The following is a 17,751-nucleotide window of genomic DNA, read 5'->3' as shown; positions in this document are numbered from 1 at the left end:
GGCATCCCAGATCCATTTTTGTGTTTGAGACAGGGTCTCACACAGATTAAGCTACCAGCTCAAGCTCCAGTTTTCTTTGTAGCCAAGATTAGCCTTGAACATTGGGTCCTCCTGCCTCATCTCCTTGCGTGCTGGAATTTCACACCTTCCACCACATCTGGTTTGAATGATGGGGTTGGAACGCAAAGCTTCCTGCATGCTAGGCAAGTATTGCCCTGATTTTGTGTTTTTAAGTTTTTTAAGTTGCATTTATTTGCTGGGCAGTGGTGGCCACACGCCTTTAATCCCAGCACTTGGGAAGCAGAGGCAGACAGATCTCTGTAAATTCAGTGCCAACCTGGTCTACCGAGAGAGTTCCAGGACAGCCAGGGCTAGAGAAACCCTGCCTTGGAAAAAAAGGTTTTAAGAACATTTATTTATTGGGGTGTGTGTCGGTGTGCATTTATAGGTTGGAGGACAACTTGCACGAGCCAGTTCTCTACCACCATGAGGGTCCCTAGGATCAAACTCAGGTCTTCAGACTTGGCAGTAAGTGCCTTTACCCAGTGAGCCATTTGGCAGGCCCACTTTGATTTTGAGACAAGGTCTTCTGTAGCTCAGGCTGGTCTCATACTTGGCTGTGTTAACTTTAAAGTGACCTTCCTTCCACCTACCTCCCTAGTGCTTGTATCACATACATGCCCAACTAATACACCCTAAATCTTGATCACTGTCCACACATCCTGAAAAGTGCCTCCTTTGAGATACCAGAGTTATCTGGGGTTGGCATGGGGAGGACCCCAGACTCTTGAACCAGCAGGTGCAAAAGTCCAGGGTGGACGAAGGTCTCAGCTAGTTTATTTTCTCTCTGGAGGGGTCTTCAGGGCAAGCAGTCCCAGCTGCTCAAGCTATGGGGAGAGAAGGTAGGTCGTGGTCTGGTTTGAACCAGGAGAACTCAGGGTTGCCAGCCAGGGACCAAATGCCCAGGTACAGTGCTAGCCTCAAGGCCTACACTGTGGGAATCACAAGTGGGCCAGATGGTAAGGGATGGAGAGGGGTTGAGTAGGGTCTGTACCGGGAGGGTAGGATCCGCTCTTGCTGAAAGGTCTCTCCCAGTCAGAATCGGAGTCCCAGGAGGGGCACTGAGAACTCTGGCACTGGTGTCCTTTCTGGCCTGTGGGAGAGACATGCCATCCTGGCCCTTCAGGTCCTCAATATGACCCTCTAGCAACTTCAGAATATGAGCTCCACATCTCTTGAGATGAAACCTCACTGATTTATCATCCAGACACACGCATCCCTTGGTTGACCCAAAGTAATACCAAATTATATCAATGATTCTCAGCACCCACAGGGTGGCTCACAAGCCTCTGACACCTTTTTCTGGCCTGAGGCACTAGGCACAGATCTATGCAAAACGCCCACAAACATAAAATAAAATACATCTAAAAAATTCCTATAGTGCCAGGAATGGTGGCTCACATCTGTAACTCCAGAATGGGGGGGTGGTGGATGTAGAGGGGATGGGAATTCAGGTCATTCTTGAATACATAGTGAGTTTAAATTAATCTGGGCTATGTGAGATTATATCTCAAAAACAGAAAGAAATTCTCACAGATCCTAAATGTGACCCCAAAGTAGCTTGCACATGAAACACCCATGGATTTGAGGTCCTCTTTCACCCACCCCCTAATTTCTGGGGTTCTGCCTTCTTCGAAATCTCAACCAGTTCCTCAGCTTTCTAAGGTAGCCTTGGAACCCCAACCTATGTGACCCTCTTAAAGGTGGCCTCATACACGCGGGGCTGGGAGTGATCCCCCCCATTACATCCGGCTCCTCACCCCTGAGACTGGAAGCCTTTGGTCTGGTGCCCATGGACAAAGCAAGACAGTCGATGGAGCTCTGCAGACTGTGAACAGCAGACCTGTGGGGAGACAGAGAGACAGGGCCCCAAGAGATGTTGGGGTATCCGGGGTACCCCTGAATCCTCGCTAGGGCAAGGGCAGCTGTAGAAAGAATGATTCCTAGAAGTAGGAGGGATTAGAGCCAATTGAGTTCCAGACGCAGCCGGGAGAGAGGCAGGTCAGAGGAGGGTTAGGGGTCAGAGGTCACACCGGAAGCTAGCCTCACCATATGTCACTCAGCTCCTTCTGGAGGTCATCCTTCCAGCAACCACCGCTGTCTGCGGGCACCCCCTCAGCCTCTGGCCATGAAGATGAGTCACATGCCTGCTGCTTCATCTTGGTAAGAACCTGGTTCGGGAGGGGGTTTGGGGGAGCAAGTGATTAGACACGCAAGTAATGATGACCATAGGAAAAGGTAATCATGATGTAGCACATCAATTCCAGGCCGTATCGACAGTATGGAACCCTCAGGGAGCACAACTTTCCGATCCGGGAGGAATCGCAGCTATTACACCCGTTATATGGAGGGGCAAATCGAGCCCGGAGAGGCAAAGTGATTTGCCCATAGTCACACAGCATTAAGTAGCAGAGCTGGGCTTTGAATTCTGCCTCCTAGATCGAGTTCAGAGGTGGAAGCCGGAGGAAGCGCCTCTTGGCCCGCTGTCCCTCAGGCACTCGTTTTCTCAGCTCACCTTGCGGCACTTCACCTGTGTTTTCTGCATCTTCTGGATATTCAGGAGATTCTCTGAGATCTCGTCCTCCTGGTTCTCTGTTGGGGAAGAAGGCTCAGTGAACGGGGAAAGCAGGGTAGCCCCACATCCCTTCCAGGCTGTGCGCTTCCAGGAACTCACGGAGCTTCTGATAGATGAAAGTCACCTCTTCCCGCACCAGCTCCAGTTCCTCCCACAGGAACTTCTTGCTGAAGGGAGAGAGGAGCCTAAACCCAGACCCCGGGCCCATTCCCCAGGCCTCCATACCCTCCCACGCCCCCACTTCTCAGCACACCTACAGCCACAGGTTCCTCCCACCGCCCTAGCTCCTACTAGGGCATCAGGCTCTACCCACCACCTGAGGCCCAGCCCACAACCTCAAAATGGGTCCACAGCCCGAAGCTCCACCCAGTGCAAGGCTCCGCCCACAGCCCCAGGCTCCGCCCACAGCCCCACCTTTCAGTCTACTTTCTCTTTCCTGGATCTTCCCAGGGTTGTTTTCTCTTGACTTTACTCTCCAGTCTCTCGGCCTCCCTAGTCTTCTGATTCCCTGCCTCCTTCCCCATCCCACCTCCATCCCGCAGTCTCCCTAACCTTCTAGGTCCCTTAGCCTCCTCAACACCTACTCTCTAGCCATCTATATCCTCTGAGCGTCCTTTCCTGTCCCTGTGTTGTGTCCCCTAAGCCTTCCACTTCCTGCTCCATTAAGTTTCTTCAATGGTGGCCTGCTTTCTTGAAACCTCTACGCTGCCTTCCTGCCCACACCCACCTGTCCCGGATCTCCTGGGCCAACAGCTGCAGGCAGCGAGTGGTACGGGACCGTTGCAATTCCTCACCTTCCTTCAGTGTCTTCTGCAACCCCTGCAGGCCTTGAGCCAGGGCCCCATACAGCTCGTGTTGGGTCTGCTCTTTGCTCCACTTACGGCCATCCTCTCCTTGGCGACTCGTGGGGTTCAGCACTTCTGTAGAGATGGTGGGATATCCTTGGTCTTACTTGTGCGTACATGGGTCTATGTGCATGTGCATGTTCACGCATGTTCGCACAGGTGTGTGCACCGGTATACAGGCTGTGCATGAGGTAGGGAGGTAATTCTTCTCCACCTTGTCTTTTGACACGGGGTCTCTTACGGAACCCAAAGCTTGAAGGTTAGGGTAGACTGGCTAACAAGAGAGCCCAGGAGTCTTCTTGTCTCCAACTCTGAAGAACCCGGGATTAAGTGTGCCCCGCTGACCCCGGCTCCCCCCACCCCCAATCTGAGTTCTAGAGATGAAATCAGGTCCTCCTGCTTGCACGGCAAGCATCTTAATAACAAAGCTATCTCCCCAGCCCTAAAACAGTTTTAATTTTTAAAATTACTTATTTTTATTATATGTAGCTTGTGTTTGGTGGGCATTTTGCCTGGTACCATGGAGGTCAGAAGAAGGTGTCCTATTCTGGAACTGAAGTTATAGGTGGTTTTGGCTACTGCGTGGATACTGGGAACAGAACCTGGATCATCTGCTCGAGCAACCAGTGCTCTTACCTGAGAAGCCATCCCTCAGCCCGGGGCTTCTGTTCTTAGTTTTTATTTCCCAGACAGAATCTCCAGCCTGGGCTGACTTTCAACTCCCTAATTAGATAACCTTGAATGATCCTCTCCTAAGTGCTGGGATTGCAGGCACACACCACCTGGTCCACTTTTATTCGAGGCTGAAGATGGAACCCAAGACTTCATAAATGCTAGGCAAGTGTCCTACCAACTGGGGCCCCACCCCAAAAGGGGAACTGATGTGGGCCTGAGGCTAGCTTTGACCCCAGCCTTTTAAGCTGTTCCAGCCTTGACCTGGAACTTATTTTCCAGCCACCACAAATTTCCTCAGACCCTGGCTCCGTCTCACCCTCACCTTCGAGCTGCTGGATCTTGATCTGTTGCAGACAGCTCTCCTTCTCCAGCATGGTTACGGAGTGGTTCAGGAACTCGAAAGCCTGGAGGGACAGGAGGTGAGGTCCTGGAGTGGGGAGCAGGATGAGAACAGGGGTGCAGAAGGTGGAGAGGACTCACCTTGCTCTGAGCCTGCAGCTGGGTCCTGAGGGACTCCAGTTCACATCGCAAGAGCTTCTGAGAGTCAGGAATCAGCATGGTGTTCTTAACTGTGGGCAGAGGAAGGGTGAGAGCCATGGCTGAGGTAAGATCAGGGCAGAGATGGGAGTGACAGAGGAAGTAGAGGGGCAGGCCTAGGGCAGGAGACCTCCCCTGAAGCGTTGAATAAACATGGGCCTTAGTACTGGAGAAGAAGAAAGTGGAAAGTGGCCCCGCAAGGTGGCTCTGTATGTGGTGCTTGCCACTAGGACAGGTGACTTGAGCTTGATCCCAGGGACCCACAAGGTAGGACAGAGCCAACCCTGCTAAGTTGTCCCTGACCTTCAGTGTATGTGCCATGGCAGGGAGTAAGTATAGAAGTAAAAACTAAGTGGGGATAGGAACCCAAATGTCTTCCCCGTCCAGTTTCACGCTCACCTTTTACTTTGGAAGAGCTGGGCTCCAGGGATTTCTGGGGCAAGAGGAGAGCAGTGTGATAATGTGTTCTTAGATAGTTTACCTTATCGCAGCTCTACCCAGAGGGTAGGGCAGGAGTGGTTCTCCTGAGTTCCGGTTATCCCAAATCAGGCAAAACTGTGTCCATCCACGACCCCTACCCCCAAATTCATCATCTGCACATGCTCAGAAGTGCACTGTGCGCTTCATCTCTATGGCTATGGACTCTGGGTTGACCTCGACAGAAAGCAGATGCCAGGCTGTCCCTGGTTTGATGTTTCCCCTTTGGAGTACAGGACAACAACTACAGCAATGTCTATAATAAAAAACCGCCAGCACTTGCTTGACACACCACAAACTGTGTTTGTTTGTTTGTTTGTTTGAGACAGGGTTTCTCTGTGCAGCTCTGGCTGTCCTAGAACTCACTGTGTAGACCAGGGTGGCCTCAAACTCAGAGATCTGCCTGCCTCGGTCTCCCAAGGGCTGGGATTAAAGGTGTGCACCACCACCACCCAGCCACGAGCTGTGCTTAAACACAATGAGCCATATAGACACACAATTTGAGTCACTAGGATGAGTCTCACACAATAAGAAACCATATATGCAAGGCCCTGGGTTCAGTCCCCAGCTCCGAAAAAAAGAAGGAAAAAGAAAGAAAGAAAGAAACCATATAGATACAAAACCAAGAAAAACCAACCAATTAATCTAACAAACAAACAAACAAAAACCACAAAAATTCAGAAATCCTCTCATCTGACGAGATACACCAATGTACTGGTCTTTCAGAGACCTAAGACTTCATTCCAGCATTTCTGTTTTCTGAGGTTGAGGTGGCCTACAACCACTTAAAACTCCAGCTCCAGGATACCCAATGTGTTTTTCTGGCCTCCACAGACACCTTGCACTAAAGTACACACACACACACACACACACACACACACACACGGGAGGCAGTAGCTAGTGGATCTTTGTGAGTTTGAGGCCATCCTGGTCTACATAGTAAGTTTTGGAGTTTGTTGTTGTTGTTGTTGTTGTTGTTGTTTTTAAAAAGGCATAATGTTCTTGAAGAAGACCCAATTATCTAGGTCAGAAGGTTCACAACTACCTACCTGAATTTCAGCTCTAAGGATATAATGCCCTCTTCTGGCCTCTCAAGGAATTGCACTCATGTGCACAAATACACACACACACACACACACACACACACACACACACACACACACACCTTCAAAAAAATGAAAATCAGGCCAGGCAGTGGTGGCGCACCCCTTTGATCCAAGCACTTAGAAAACAGAGGCAGGCACATCTTTGAGTTCCAGACCATCCTGTTCTACAGAATGAGCTCCAGGACAACCAGGGTTGCACAAAGAAACCCTGACTCAGAAAACAACTAACAAAGACATAATGTCTCCATCCTAGAATCCTAGCATTCAGGAGATACAGGCATAAGAAACAGGAGTCAAACCCAGCTTTGGCTACAGAGCAAATTCAGAGTCAGCTTGGGCTACAGCAGACACTGTCTCATGATGAACAAGCAAAGACGCGCAAGTAGGATTCCTCCGGGTCCTTCCACCCTCCTTCTGGAGGCGCTGTTCTAGGTGCTGAAACCGAGCGCAGTCCCTGACCTGGAGACCCTTCCCTATGCTCCACAGTAGTACACGGAAAGGTCATTCTTAGTTTAAAGGGGGTTCTCTGAGTAGGGGTAACCTTGACTATGCTGTGGTTCCTCTTCACAAGTTCCTGGTCATGACATTGGTCCTTGCTCAAGTCTGAGTTGGAATAGGATGTAGCCTCCTGAGGCTGAGGTGCTGAATCCCACTCCTTCTGCCAGGCCACAGACTTCACTGCTTGTTCAGAAGCAGTGTTTACGATCTCAGGCTCCAAGGTCGTGGACCAGTGGGTCATACAGTCCAAAGCCTTGTCTGAGGAGGACCCTATGGGGACAAAGTGTTTCTTCAGGGACAAGAGAAAGAGATGTGTAGTTGGCAGCCCCGCCCAGGCCCCTGAATGTCTACCAGGCTCTCCAAGAGGTGGTGAGTACTTGCCCCTCTCCTTAGCAGGCCAAGATGTGATGGAGAGTGAAGGAGATGAGCAGAGATGAGAAACACAGTAGTCAAAGTCCCGGGGTAGGCCAGCCAAAAGAGGGTCACTGCAGAAGGGGGATGGGAGGAGCTCTGAGACCAGTCTCTAACTCCCAATCCTTTTATTTTTAACTATATATTATTTTGAGACGGAGTCTCATGTAGTCCAAGCTGGCCTCCAATTCATTAGGTAACCAAGGATGATCTCAAACTCCTGATCCTCCATCTTCTACCTCCCTGGTGGCTAGGATGTGTCACTGTGTCCAGTTTATACAGTGCTAGGGACGGGACCCAGCTACACGCTAGGCAGGTGCTCTAACAGCTGAGAATCAGCCCCAGACACCTAACCTCTTTAAAGTCTCCACAAAGAGACTCCTCAGAGGTGTTCCAGCCAGAATCTTTTCAGTATTGGAGGAGTGGAAGTCAAATGGAAAAGGTAAACTCAAACATAGAGGTGGGGTTGGGTTATGAAATCAGACTTCCACATAAAGACATGAGGCCTTGGAGGGCTGGAGACAGGGCTCACAGAGTAAAGTGTTCGCTGCCATGCCTGGCAATATGAATGGATGCCGAATGATCAGCTTAAAGGTGGGAGGAGAGAAGAAACAACTCCATAAAGTCGTCCTCTGACATGTGTGCCATGACACATGCGCACTTAAGACATACCTCACGCACACACAAGAGTAACAATTGTTTATATTAGAATGGGACATAAAGCAGTCACTGCCTTTAATCCCAGCACTTGGGAGGCAGAGGCAAGCAAATCTCTCTGAGTTCGAGGCCAGCCTAGTCTACTTAGTGAGTTCCAGTCCAGTCAGGGCAAGAGACTCTGTCAGAAATGCCTTTTTTTGAAAAAAAAAAAAATGGCTTGGGGCTGAAGAGATGGCTCAGTGGTTAAGAGCACCGACTGCTCTTCCCGAGGTCCAGAGTTCAAATCCCAGCAACCACATGGTGGCTCACAACCATCTGCAATGAGATCCAATGCCCTCTTCTGGTGTGTCTGAAGACAGCTACAGTGTACTCATATATAATAAATAAATAAAATATTTTAAAAATGGCTTGAAAGTTGGTTTAGCTGCTTTTCCTGAGTACCCAAGTTCAATTTCCAGCACCCATATGATGGCTCACAACCTTCTGTGTCTCCAGTACCAGAGGACTTGATGCCCTCTTCTGACCTCTACAGGCACTGGGCACGAAAGCAGTGCCCAGACAAGCAAAACGTTAATACACAAAGACAAAATTTAAAACTCTGAAACAAACATAAAGGACAGGATGTGGCAGTCCATCCCTTTTAATCCCAGCACTCAGGGGATCCCCGAGTTTCAGGCCAGCCTCGTCTACAAAGCTAGTTCCAGGCCAGCCAGGGCTACACAGTGAATGGGGGGGGGGGAATATATACTTTATTGGGCTACCCTGATTACAGATTTAGTCCAGCGCTTGGTAAACAAAAATTTGTTCTAGAATGTCACCTGAGGACCACAGATACCCTAGAAGATTAGAACCGGAACGAAAGAGGAATTTCAGAGCTTCACCAACAGAAGGTCCCCAACCGTGCCTGCCCTCTCCCAACCCCAATTGAATCTTCGGCTGTCCCCTTCTCCTGAGAATTCTTCGAGCGAGGGGGCGTAACCATTGCTATTAGCCCGGCCCCTTGTTCTGTCAATCTAACAGCAACAGTCTCCCAATCCCCTCTTCCATCCCCACCTACTACCGCATACCACCTGTTCATGCTCTCCCATCAGGGACCACGAAGCCAGTCCCCAGCTGTGACGCTGAAGTTTTGATCCCCCGAGGACACCATCGTTGGAAAACGCGGGGAGGCCAAAGGTGGAGTCACAGAGAAGGGCGTGGTCCTCCCTTAAGCCACGCCCGCCCTCTCCGGGTAAGCGCGGAGCTCATTGGCGCCTGAATTTCTTCGGTGTGACTGAAGTTCGGGGAGGCGAGATGATTCCCGAAGTCAACTGGGCAATCCCTAAGTGGGCGAGTCCAGAGGAGACGGAGCTGTGATTTTATTGGCTTCTGGCTGTCTGGGAGGTGGGGCGAGGCCTGAGGGGCGGAAGAAAACCTGGGAGGTCTCAGGCCAGCCGGAGCTGCACTGGAGCTGCTGGGGCTCTTGGTCCCTTCACCTGACCTCCGGTGCTCCAACGGTGGGATCAGATGGGGGGATCCGGGGGTGCTTTGGGATGTTTCTAGAATATCTCAGGTTTCCGGATGAGGGCTCTTGAATGTCTGCAGAGCTAGGGTAATCCCTGAAGACCTAGGAATGTGAACTTGAGCTGCTGGGATTCAAGCTTCTGGGGTACAGTGGACATTGGTGTGTAGAGAGAGCCTTTTGTTCTAGGATTTGGGTTTTGAGGCAAGGCGTCCTGTGTCTCTGGTTGGCCTCCACATCCTGACTCTCCTGTCTCTACTTTTGTGCTGGAATGACAGGAGAGAGCCAGAGCCTGTTTTATGAAGAGCTGAGGATGGAACGCAGGACTTCCTGCACGTGAGGCAAGCGCCTTGCCCCCTGAGCCACTAGCCCAGCTCCAGCCTGAGATGTTTGTTTACATATTGAGAGATAGCCTCACTGTATCTCAGGCAGTCCTCAAACTCAGTGATTTTCCTGCACCATCCTTTGATATATTGGGATTACAACTGTGAGTAACCAGGCCGTTTCTATGTTTTTAAACACTTTTTGGAATTGAATCTTTTTCTAACCTTGAGCTAGAAAACTGGCAATCCCCGTCTCCGACTTCCAAGTGTTGGGGATTTACAGGTATGAGTCTTCGTGGTGGGCTGAGATTTTTTATTATTATTATTATTACTATTATTTTGCAAGTATGGAGGAGAGAATGTGAGGCCAACACCAATGAAGTCCATGTTCTCAGAGCCACAATTCCAGCCCCAAGCCTGAGCCCAGATGGACTGGTTGGGCCTGAGATTTTCTAGGGACTATTTTGGTCTTGCAACTGCCTTTCTCAGACTATTTTCTCTCATCTTTGCACCAGTGTGAGGCTAGCCCTATGCACTCTGTACCAAGGCCTCAATGCTAGTGGGCAAAGGTTGAAGGTTAAGCTGAGTCACCGCTGCTTCCTTCCCAGGGCGGCAGAATGGAAGAAGGTGAGGACCCAGGAAGTCTGATTAAAGTGGTCCACTTGCTGGTCTTGTCTGGTGTCTGGGGCATGCAGATGTGGGTGACCTTTGCCTCAGGTAGGGACCCTCCAACCTGTTATTTAGGACTGAATGGGAGGGGGATCCAGAAATGTCCTAACGGGTGATTGTGGCCCTCCGCCTCCCAGGCTTCCTGCTTTTCCGGAGCCTCCCGAGGCACACGTTTGGACTTGTGCAGAGCAAGCTCTTCCCAGTCTATTTTCACGTCTCCTTGGGTTGTGCCTTCATCAACCTCTGCATCTTGGCACCACAGCGGGCCTGGATCAACCTCACGCTGTGGGAAATCAGTCAGGTATGAGGATTTGAGGATCCCCGAGAGAGAGAGAGAGAGAGAGAGAGAGAGAGAGAGAGAGAGAGAGAGAGAGAGTGTATGTTTGGATGTGTACATTTATATGCACATGATGTGTACAGTCATATATAGAGAGAGACCAGGGGTTGATGTTAGGTGTCTTCCTCTAACATACATACATATATATATATATATATATATATATATATATATATATATATATATATATATATATATGACTTCTTTTGAGACAGGCTCTCTCTATGTAGCCTTGGCTATCCTAGAATTCACTCTGTAGACCAGAATGGCCATGAACTCAGAGATCAGCCTGCCTCCGCCTCCTGAGTGCTAGGATTAAATGTGTGTGCCGCCACCACCCGGCTTATTTATTTATTTACTTATGTTCCTCTGAGACAGGGTCTCTACAAAGCCCTGGCTGTCCTGGAACTCACTTTGTAGACCAGGCTGGCATTGAACTCACAGAGATCCACCTGCTCCTGCCTCCCAAGCGCTGGGATTAAAAGTTTATACACCCCCCGCCCCACCCCCCACTTAGCTCGTTTATTTATTTATTTATTTGGAGACAGGGTCTCTCGTTGAGTCTGAAGCCCTCGATGATTTGGTCAGACAAGCCGGCAGGAAATCTCCAGGGAGCCCTCTAGCTTTGTCTCCCCAGCATTGAGATTACTGACCTGAGCCTCCACACCTGGCTTTTTAACATGGGTGTTGGGCGATTGGACTCAGGTCCTCATGCCTACATGGCAAACCCTCCCCCAACTGGATCTCTCCAGCCCTTTAGTTGATGCTGTTTTTCAGTGCTGGGGATAAAACCTAGAGTCTTGCATATGCTGGGCATGTGATCTGCAAGGGTATTGAACCCAGCATGTGGAAGGTGAGTTTGAACTTCTGATCCTCCTGGCTCCTGAAATCGCAGGCATGTTCTACTACCCATAGTTTTATGAAGCGTTGGGAATGAAGTGTATGCCAGATGGGTTCCTTACCAAATTAGCTCCATCGTCCGCGAAAATCTTTTTTAAGGTTTGTTTTTATTATTTTCTTTTTTTCTCTGTTTCCCTGGCTGTCACTCAGAGGTCCACCTGCCTCTGTCTCCCGAGTGCTGGGATCAAAAGTGTCCGCCACTGCCACTGGGCCTTTATTACTCTCATTTATGTCTGTGTGTAAGTATGCACGCACGTGTGGGTACCCGCCAAGGCCAGAGGTGACAAATTCCCCTAGAAGTGTCATTCCAGTTAGCTGTGAGTGCTAGGAATGGAACTCAGCCTCTGCGAGTAGTATGCCCTCTTAACTGATGAGCTATCTCTACACCACTAAAGGGATAGCCCAGGCTAGCCTCAAACTTGTGATTCTTCTGCTTCCAGTTCTCCAGGGTAGCCTACTGGCAGAAATGCTTCTTTTTCCTAGCGAAGATGGAACTGGTCACTGGGTATCCTTGGATGGCGCACACATCCTGCATAGCTACCCCAGCAGCCAATCTTCTCTGTCCAGCCTTATCTTCCCCACTAGCTCCTATTTCCTCTCTGCCCAATAGCTGGGCCTCCTGCCAAAGCGGAGTGACTCAGCTGAGCCGAGGCGCTGACCTCCGTTCATTGTTTAAAAACTAGACAGACTGGGAATTTAAGTCTCCCCACTCCTGTCTATGCATTCCCTCAGCCACAGTGTAAGGAACAACGCCTCCCATCTCAGCTTTCTCCACCCTCTCTCCCTCTGCTCTCAAAGTGTTCAGATGTGGGCGGGCGAGACCTCATGTGTGTTTCGAAGGTAACCCATCAGTCTCACGGGGTGGTATACATATCCACATGTCACCCCAGGAGGCGGGAGGTTGCCAAAGTTCCAGGCCAGCCTGGACTATATAGTGAGACTCTGTATCAAACAACAACAAAAACTAGGCAAGTCTAGTGGTTCTTACCTTTACTTCCAGCATGCTGGAGGCAGAGACAGAATTTCTGTGAGTTCAAGACTAGCCTGGTCTACATAGAGAGTTCTAGGACAGTCAGGGCTGCAAAGAGAGACCCTGTCTCAAAACAAAAGCAAAACAAACAAAAACAAAAACAATTAAGTAAAAGTAAAAATTTAACTAAAAAGAACAAGGCTGATGTAATGGAGACACCTATATCCTCACTTGGGAGGTAGAGGTCAGGAGTTCAAGGCCAGGATCAGTTGCACAGGAAGTTTGAGACCAGCCCGAGCTACGGATATCCTGTCTCAACCTGTTCCCTCCAAAAGAATAATCTCCTAGAGATCAGAGAGGGTTAGGGGTAACTGGTATTCTCCAGGTGTTTAATTCATTTCCTGTTAGTCCAGTGTCCCTTCCGTGGGTCTGAGATGGCATCACAAAAGAGATTGGCCCCATTTTAGGCTGTGTGTTTGGGCATGGAGAATCAAAGGAAATTAATCTTGTCTGTCTCAATTTGGGGAGAGAGGATGGGTAATCCCATCCTAACTATTTGGGAGGCTTGAGCATGAGGATTACAAGTTTAGGTCAGCTTTGGCTACACAGAGAGTTCCACTCCAGCCCAAGCAACTTAGTGAGACCTCGTCTCGAACTGAAAACAGCGGAGGCTGGGGGATGACTCGGACAGAAGAGTGTTTGCTATGCAAACATAAGACCCAGGTTTGAATCCTCTGCATCCATTCAAATGACAAACACAGAGGTGGTACCCAACATGGGAGGAGGTGGGACTCAAGGGTGAAGACAGACAGGCTCCTGAAGCTCCTTGGCCAACCAGTCAGCATAGCTTCATGAGGCGGTTCCAGGACCAATGAGGGACAGACACTATCTTAAAAACTAAGGTGGGTGGGTTAGCAAGCTGTCAAGCCTGGTGACAATCTGAGGTTGATCCCTGAGGGTCTACATGGTGGAAGAAGAAATATGACTCCCTTAAACTGTGGTCCAGTCTGCACATACATACTATGGCTTACACACACACACACACACACACACACACACACACACACACACACACACGCAAGTAAATAAATTCAATAAAATAAAAAACAGAAAATAAGGGGGTTGGGGATTTAGCTCAGTGGTAGAGCGCTTGCCTAGGAAGCGCAAGGCCCTGGGTTCGGTCCCCAGCTCTGAAAAAAAAAAAACAGAAAATAAGAGCTTGAAGGGGCTCGAGACCCCATATGTACAACAATGCCAAGCAACCAGAGCTTCCAGGGACTAAACCACTACCCAAAGACTATACATGGACTGACCCTGGACTCTGACCTCATAGGTAGCAATGAATATCCTAGTAAGAGCACCAGTGGAAGGGGAAGCCCTTGGTCCCGCCAAGACTGAACCCCCAGTGAATGTGATTATTGGGGGGCGGGCAGTAATGGGGGGAAGATGGGGAGGGGAACACCCATGTAGAAGGGGAGGGGGAGGAGTTAGGGGGATGTTGGCCTGGAAACTGGGAAAGGGAATAACATTTGAAATGTAAATAAGAAATACTCAAGTTAATAAAGAAAAAAAAAAAACAGAAAATAAGAAAACAGAAAGCCCAAAAGCATCTTCTGCCCTCTGCAAAAACACACACACCTGTGAGCAAGCATTGCACACACATGAACACACACCCCTGCGAGCACACCTTGCACACACATGAACAAGTGCATATACAATATCTGCACAAGAGGAAAGAGGGCAGGGCGTGTAGCTCAGCAGTGGGACACTTTCTCTTTGACCGAGGCCCCAGGATCAATCAGTTCTCAGCTCTTGTTTTGAAGAAGAGTTTTCAGTGTTTGGGGAACAGCAGCAGAACAGATGAGAAAAGGCTGTAGGTAGATTCTTTCCTAGGGACTGCTGTTTTCAGGAAACTCTGGACTGTGAGGATGCAGGCATGCTCTCTCGGGTCCCTAAGCTTCACCCCCCTCACCTTACCTCCCTGTCACTGTCCTCAGCTTACCCTACTGCTTCTGAGTCTCACACTGGCTACCATCAATGCTCGCTGGCTCGAGGCTCGCACCACAGCTACCATGTGGGCCCTGCAGAGTATAGAGAAAGAGCGAGGCCTGGGGACAGAGGTGCCAGGCAGCCTCCAGGGCCCTGACCCCTACCGCCAGCTGCGGGAGAAGGACCCCAAGTACAGTGCTCTCCGGCAGAAATTCTTCTACTACCATGGCCTGTCTTCCCTCTGCAACCTGGGGTGTCTGCTGAGCAATGGTCTCTGCCTTGTGGGCCTCGCCCTGGGGCTCAGGAGCCTCTAACATGGGCCCTGTGTTTCAATAAATGTTTCTTTGGAGATGGTTGTGGTCATTTTTTCACCCCAGGAGAAGCCAGGGTGTGTGTGTGTGTGTGTGTGTGTGCTTGTATAGTACTCAGAGCCTCAAGTTGCCCCATTCCTGCTGCCTGACACATTGGAGTATGAGCTATTGAAGTTCCAGCATATCTCCTCTAATAGTGACCATATATTGTGTGCCTTCCATATACCTGGCTTAGTTCTAACCATTGCGTTCCTGTGTGTTACTACAGCAATAGCAGGCTCCCACCTCCCAGGCACAATCATGTTTCCTATCCTGCTGACACTGGGAGTGACATCATGACTTGCTTTGGCGGATGAGATGTGAGCAGAAGTGGCATGTCTTTATAAGAAGTGTTTACAGGCTAGTAAGATGGCTCAGCGCTTAAGAGCACTGACTGCTCTCCCAGAGGTCCTGAGTTCAATTCCCAGCAACCACATGGTGGCTCACAACCATCTGTAATGGGATCCAATGCCCTCTTGTGTGTCTGAAGACAGCGACAGTGTACTCACCATATACATAAAATAAATAAATCATTTTTTTTCCGGAGCTGGGGACCGAACCCAGGGCCTTGCGCTTCCTAGGCAAGCGCTCTACCACTGAGCTAAATCCCCAACCCCATAAATAAATCATTTTAAAAAGGTGTTTACAACACAGGATAGAACTTCATCTTTCCTCAGCCCATAGTATTCATCCCAAGATGTGAACCTAGGTGAGTGATATCCTGGAGGCTTTGGGGGCTGCTTGTTTCTCAGAATAACTCAGCTCTTCCTAGCTGATACACTCCAGCATAATTCATATGTTAAAGCTTCGGGGGGCAGCTTTTGTTCCCTTAGGCATCTGGGTGAGCAGAGAAGTTCGAGTTGCTGTGTGTGTGTGTGTCTCTGTGTGTCTGTGTATCTGTGTGTGTTTGTATGGTGTGTGTACAGTATGTGTATGGTATGTGTGTATGGTATGTACGTATGATGTGTGTGTCTGTGTGTGTGTATGGTATGTGTATGGTGTGTATGCGTATGGGGTGTGTGTGTGTGTGTGTGTGTGTGTGTGTGTGTGTGTTTTGAGGCAGAGTCTCTAGCTCAGGCTAACCTGGAATCCTGTGACCCAGGTTGGCCTGAAACTCAAGAATTCTCCTGCCTCGGCCTCTCATATGCCAAAATTACAGGTGGTAGCTACTATATCAGTCTCTATATTTTTGTTTTGAGACAGGTTCTTACTGTGTATTCAATCCGATTTGAAACTTACTATGTGGCCCAGGCTAGCCTCAAATTCATGGCAGTCCTTCTGCTCAGCTTCCCAGGTTACTAGGGTTACAGGTATACACCATTTCACCCTAATAGATACAAATTGATTGTTTGTAGTGTGTGGAGGTCAGAGGACAACCCGTGTGAGTTGGTTCTCCCTGGAACCCTCTCCTCTCATCAGGGCTTAGTGGCAAGTGCCTTTACCCCCTCGTCCATTTTGATTTTTTTTTAAACATTTATTTATTTATTATGTATACATCATACAGCTTTCTGCCTGCATGTATGCAACTACAGGCCAGAAGAGGGCACCAGACCTGATTATAGATGGTTGTGAGCCACCATGTGGTTGCTGAGAGTTGAACTCAGGACCTCAGGAAGAGCAGACAGTGCTCTTAACCACTGAGCCATCTCTCCAGCCCCCATTTTGATTTTTTTGAATTCCAAATCTTGACAAGTGGACTCAGGCAAATATCTATCTTTCTTTAATCCTCAGTTTCCTTATTTCTAAAACATGGTTTAACTCCCAAGGGCTCTTAAGAGTATTGAACAGCAGGATCTAGCACCCTTTAGACTCCCACAGGGGAGAGGGAGTATGCCTAAGATTCAGGAAGCCCCAGCACTGAAAAGAAAGCCGGCTGGGGGATAGAATGCCTGCTCAGTCTATGAGAAGCCTTGGGCTCCATCTCTAGCACCCTGTAAACCAGCATGGTTTTGTACAGCTTCAATCCCAGACCTTGGGAGGTAGAGCCAATCAGTTCACATTTATTCTTGGCTACATAGTTTGAGGCAAACCTGAATTTTTATTTTTTCGATTTTTAAATTTTCCTTTACGCGAGTGTCTTTTTACACGAGTGTGTTGTCTCTGCCTCTCTGCACCACGTGGGCTCTTGCAGCTTGATAAAGTAAGAAGGGGAGGGGTCAGGACTCCAGGAACTGGAGTTATGAGAGCCTCTTGAGCCAGTGTTTAGTGCTAAGACTCAAATTCATATCCCCAGCAAGAACAAGTACTTTTAACCGCCGAGCCATCTCTCCAGCCCCAAAATTAAAAGAAATAAAAACATGGTTACACAAGTCTTGTTATGAACCACTCGGCAAATGGAAAAATTAAGGTTGAGAGAGGTTAAATATGTCCGGAGTCACAGTCCTAGAAGTGGGATGTGGGGCTAGAACTCAAGCTGCTGAGGTTTTCCTCTTAACCATGCAGTACCTAGACGATATTTTCTACCTGTAGTTAGGCTATGATGGAACTTAATACCTCTTCCCGCTCCTCTGGGCACTAGCTCAGGACCATACAGTCGCACTCTCTGACCCCTACTACCCCGCACCCAGGCATCCCTGCCCCCACCACACTACCAGGTTCCACCGCCCTCGATTCCCCGCCCGCCTCTGACGCCTCTTGAGGTGGTCCCGCCCCTACCAGACCTCACCTCCGCCTGCAAGGCTAGCCCAAAACGCTAGTACTCTTGCAGCAATCCTGTCACCGACAGGCCACGCCCATCTCTTGGCTCCGCGGGCCGTGCCCCCACCCATAAGACCACGCCCACCTCCGGGCGCCAACTCTCACGACGCCCCGCCCCTTCTAGGCCCCACCCGCGCACCTCTCCGACTCTTGCCGCGGCCTCGCCCCCGCCAC

At 49.5% G+C, this 17,751-nt stretch overlaps 2 protein-coding genes across 35 annotated transcripts; one reads left to right on the top strand and one right to left on the bottom strand.

The window, feature by feature from the left end:
* Positions 1 to 400: 400 nt before the first annotated feature.
* On the bottom strand, positions 401 to 9,044 carry Ccdc159 (coiled-coil domain containing 159). Of its 18 annotated transcripts, none has more exons than XM_087560801.1 (13): positions 8,909 to 9,025; positions 7,155 to 7,258; positions 6,817 to 7,043; positions 5,092 to 5,125; positions 4,636 to 4,724; positions 4,478 to 4,559; positions 3,363 to 3,555; positions 2,735 to 2,802; positions 2,576 to 2,652; positions 2,110 to 2,231; positions 1,821 to 1,903; positions 1,055 to 1,153; positions 401 to 887 (listed from the first exon to the last, which is right to left on the bottom strand). In XM_087560801.1, the coding sequence occupies exons 1-13, from the start codon at positions 8,917 to 8,919 to the stop codon at positions 883 to 885; spliced, it is 1,194 nt and encodes a 397-aa protein (XP_087416927.1). In that variant the 5' UTR covers positions 8,920 to 9,025; the 3' UTR covers positions 401 to 882. The 18 variants fall into 18 exon arrangements, with proteins under 18 accessions (XP_087416927.1, XP_087416926.1, XP_087416928.1 ...); XM_087560800.1 differs by having other exon boundaries at positions 7,125 to 7,258; positions 8,912 to 9,025; XM_087560802.1 differs by having other exon boundaries at positions 8,912 to 9,025.
* Tmem205 (transmembrane protein 205) lies at positions 8,986 to 14,881 on the top strand. Of its 17 annotated transcripts, none has more exons than XM_087560790.1 (5): positions 8,986 to 9,072; positions 9,621 to 9,683; positions 10,274 to 10,382; positions 10,472 to 10,635; positions 14,539 to 14,879. In XM_087560790.1, exons 3-5 carry the CDS (start codon positions 10,283 to 10,285, stop codon positions 14,842 to 14,844), a joined length of 570 nt encoding a protein of 189 aa, XP_087416916.1. In that variant the 5' UTR covers positions 8,986 to 9,072; positions 9,621 to 9,683; positions 10,274 to 10,282; the 3' UTR covers positions 14,845 to 14,879.
* Positions 14,882 to 17,751: the final 2,870 nt, after the last annotated feature.

This window comes from Rattus norvegicus, chromosome 8 (genome assembly GCF_021556685.1).
Source record: "Rattus norvegicus strain SHRSP/BbbUtx chromosome 8, alternate assembly SHRSP_T2T, whole genome shotgun sequence".
Taxonomy (NCBI): Eukaryota; Metazoa; Chordata; class Mammalia; order Rodentia; family Muridae; genus Rattus; species Rattus norvegicus.
The sequence above is the reverse complement of the archived record's forward strand: the minus strand, read 5'-3'. Positions and strand labels throughout refer to the sequence as shown.

Coding starts and splice junctions, on each gene's coding strand:
- Ccdc159 (XM_087560796.1), bottom strand. Junction 7,044..7,124: donor ACCACCTCTTGGAGAGCCTG/GTAGACATTCAG, acceptor TTGTCCCCATAG/GGTCCTCCTCAGACAAGGCT. Junction 1,904..2,109: donor AAGGAGCTGAGTGACATATG/GTGAGGCTAGCT, acceptor GTCTCCCCACAG/GTCTGCTGTTCACAGTCTGC.
- Tmem205 (XM_087560790.1), top strand. CDS start 10,283: ATGGAAGAAGGTGAGGACCCAGGAAGTCTGATTAAAGTGGTCCACTTG. Junction 10,383..10,471: donor GTGGGTGACCTTTGCCTCAG/GTAGGGACCCTC, acceptor TCCGCCTCCCAG/GCTTCCTGCTTTTCCGGAGC. Junction 10,636..14,538: donor CGCTGTGGGAAATCAGTCAG/GTATGAGGATTT, acceptor CACTGTCCTCAG/CTTACCCTACTGCTTCTGAG.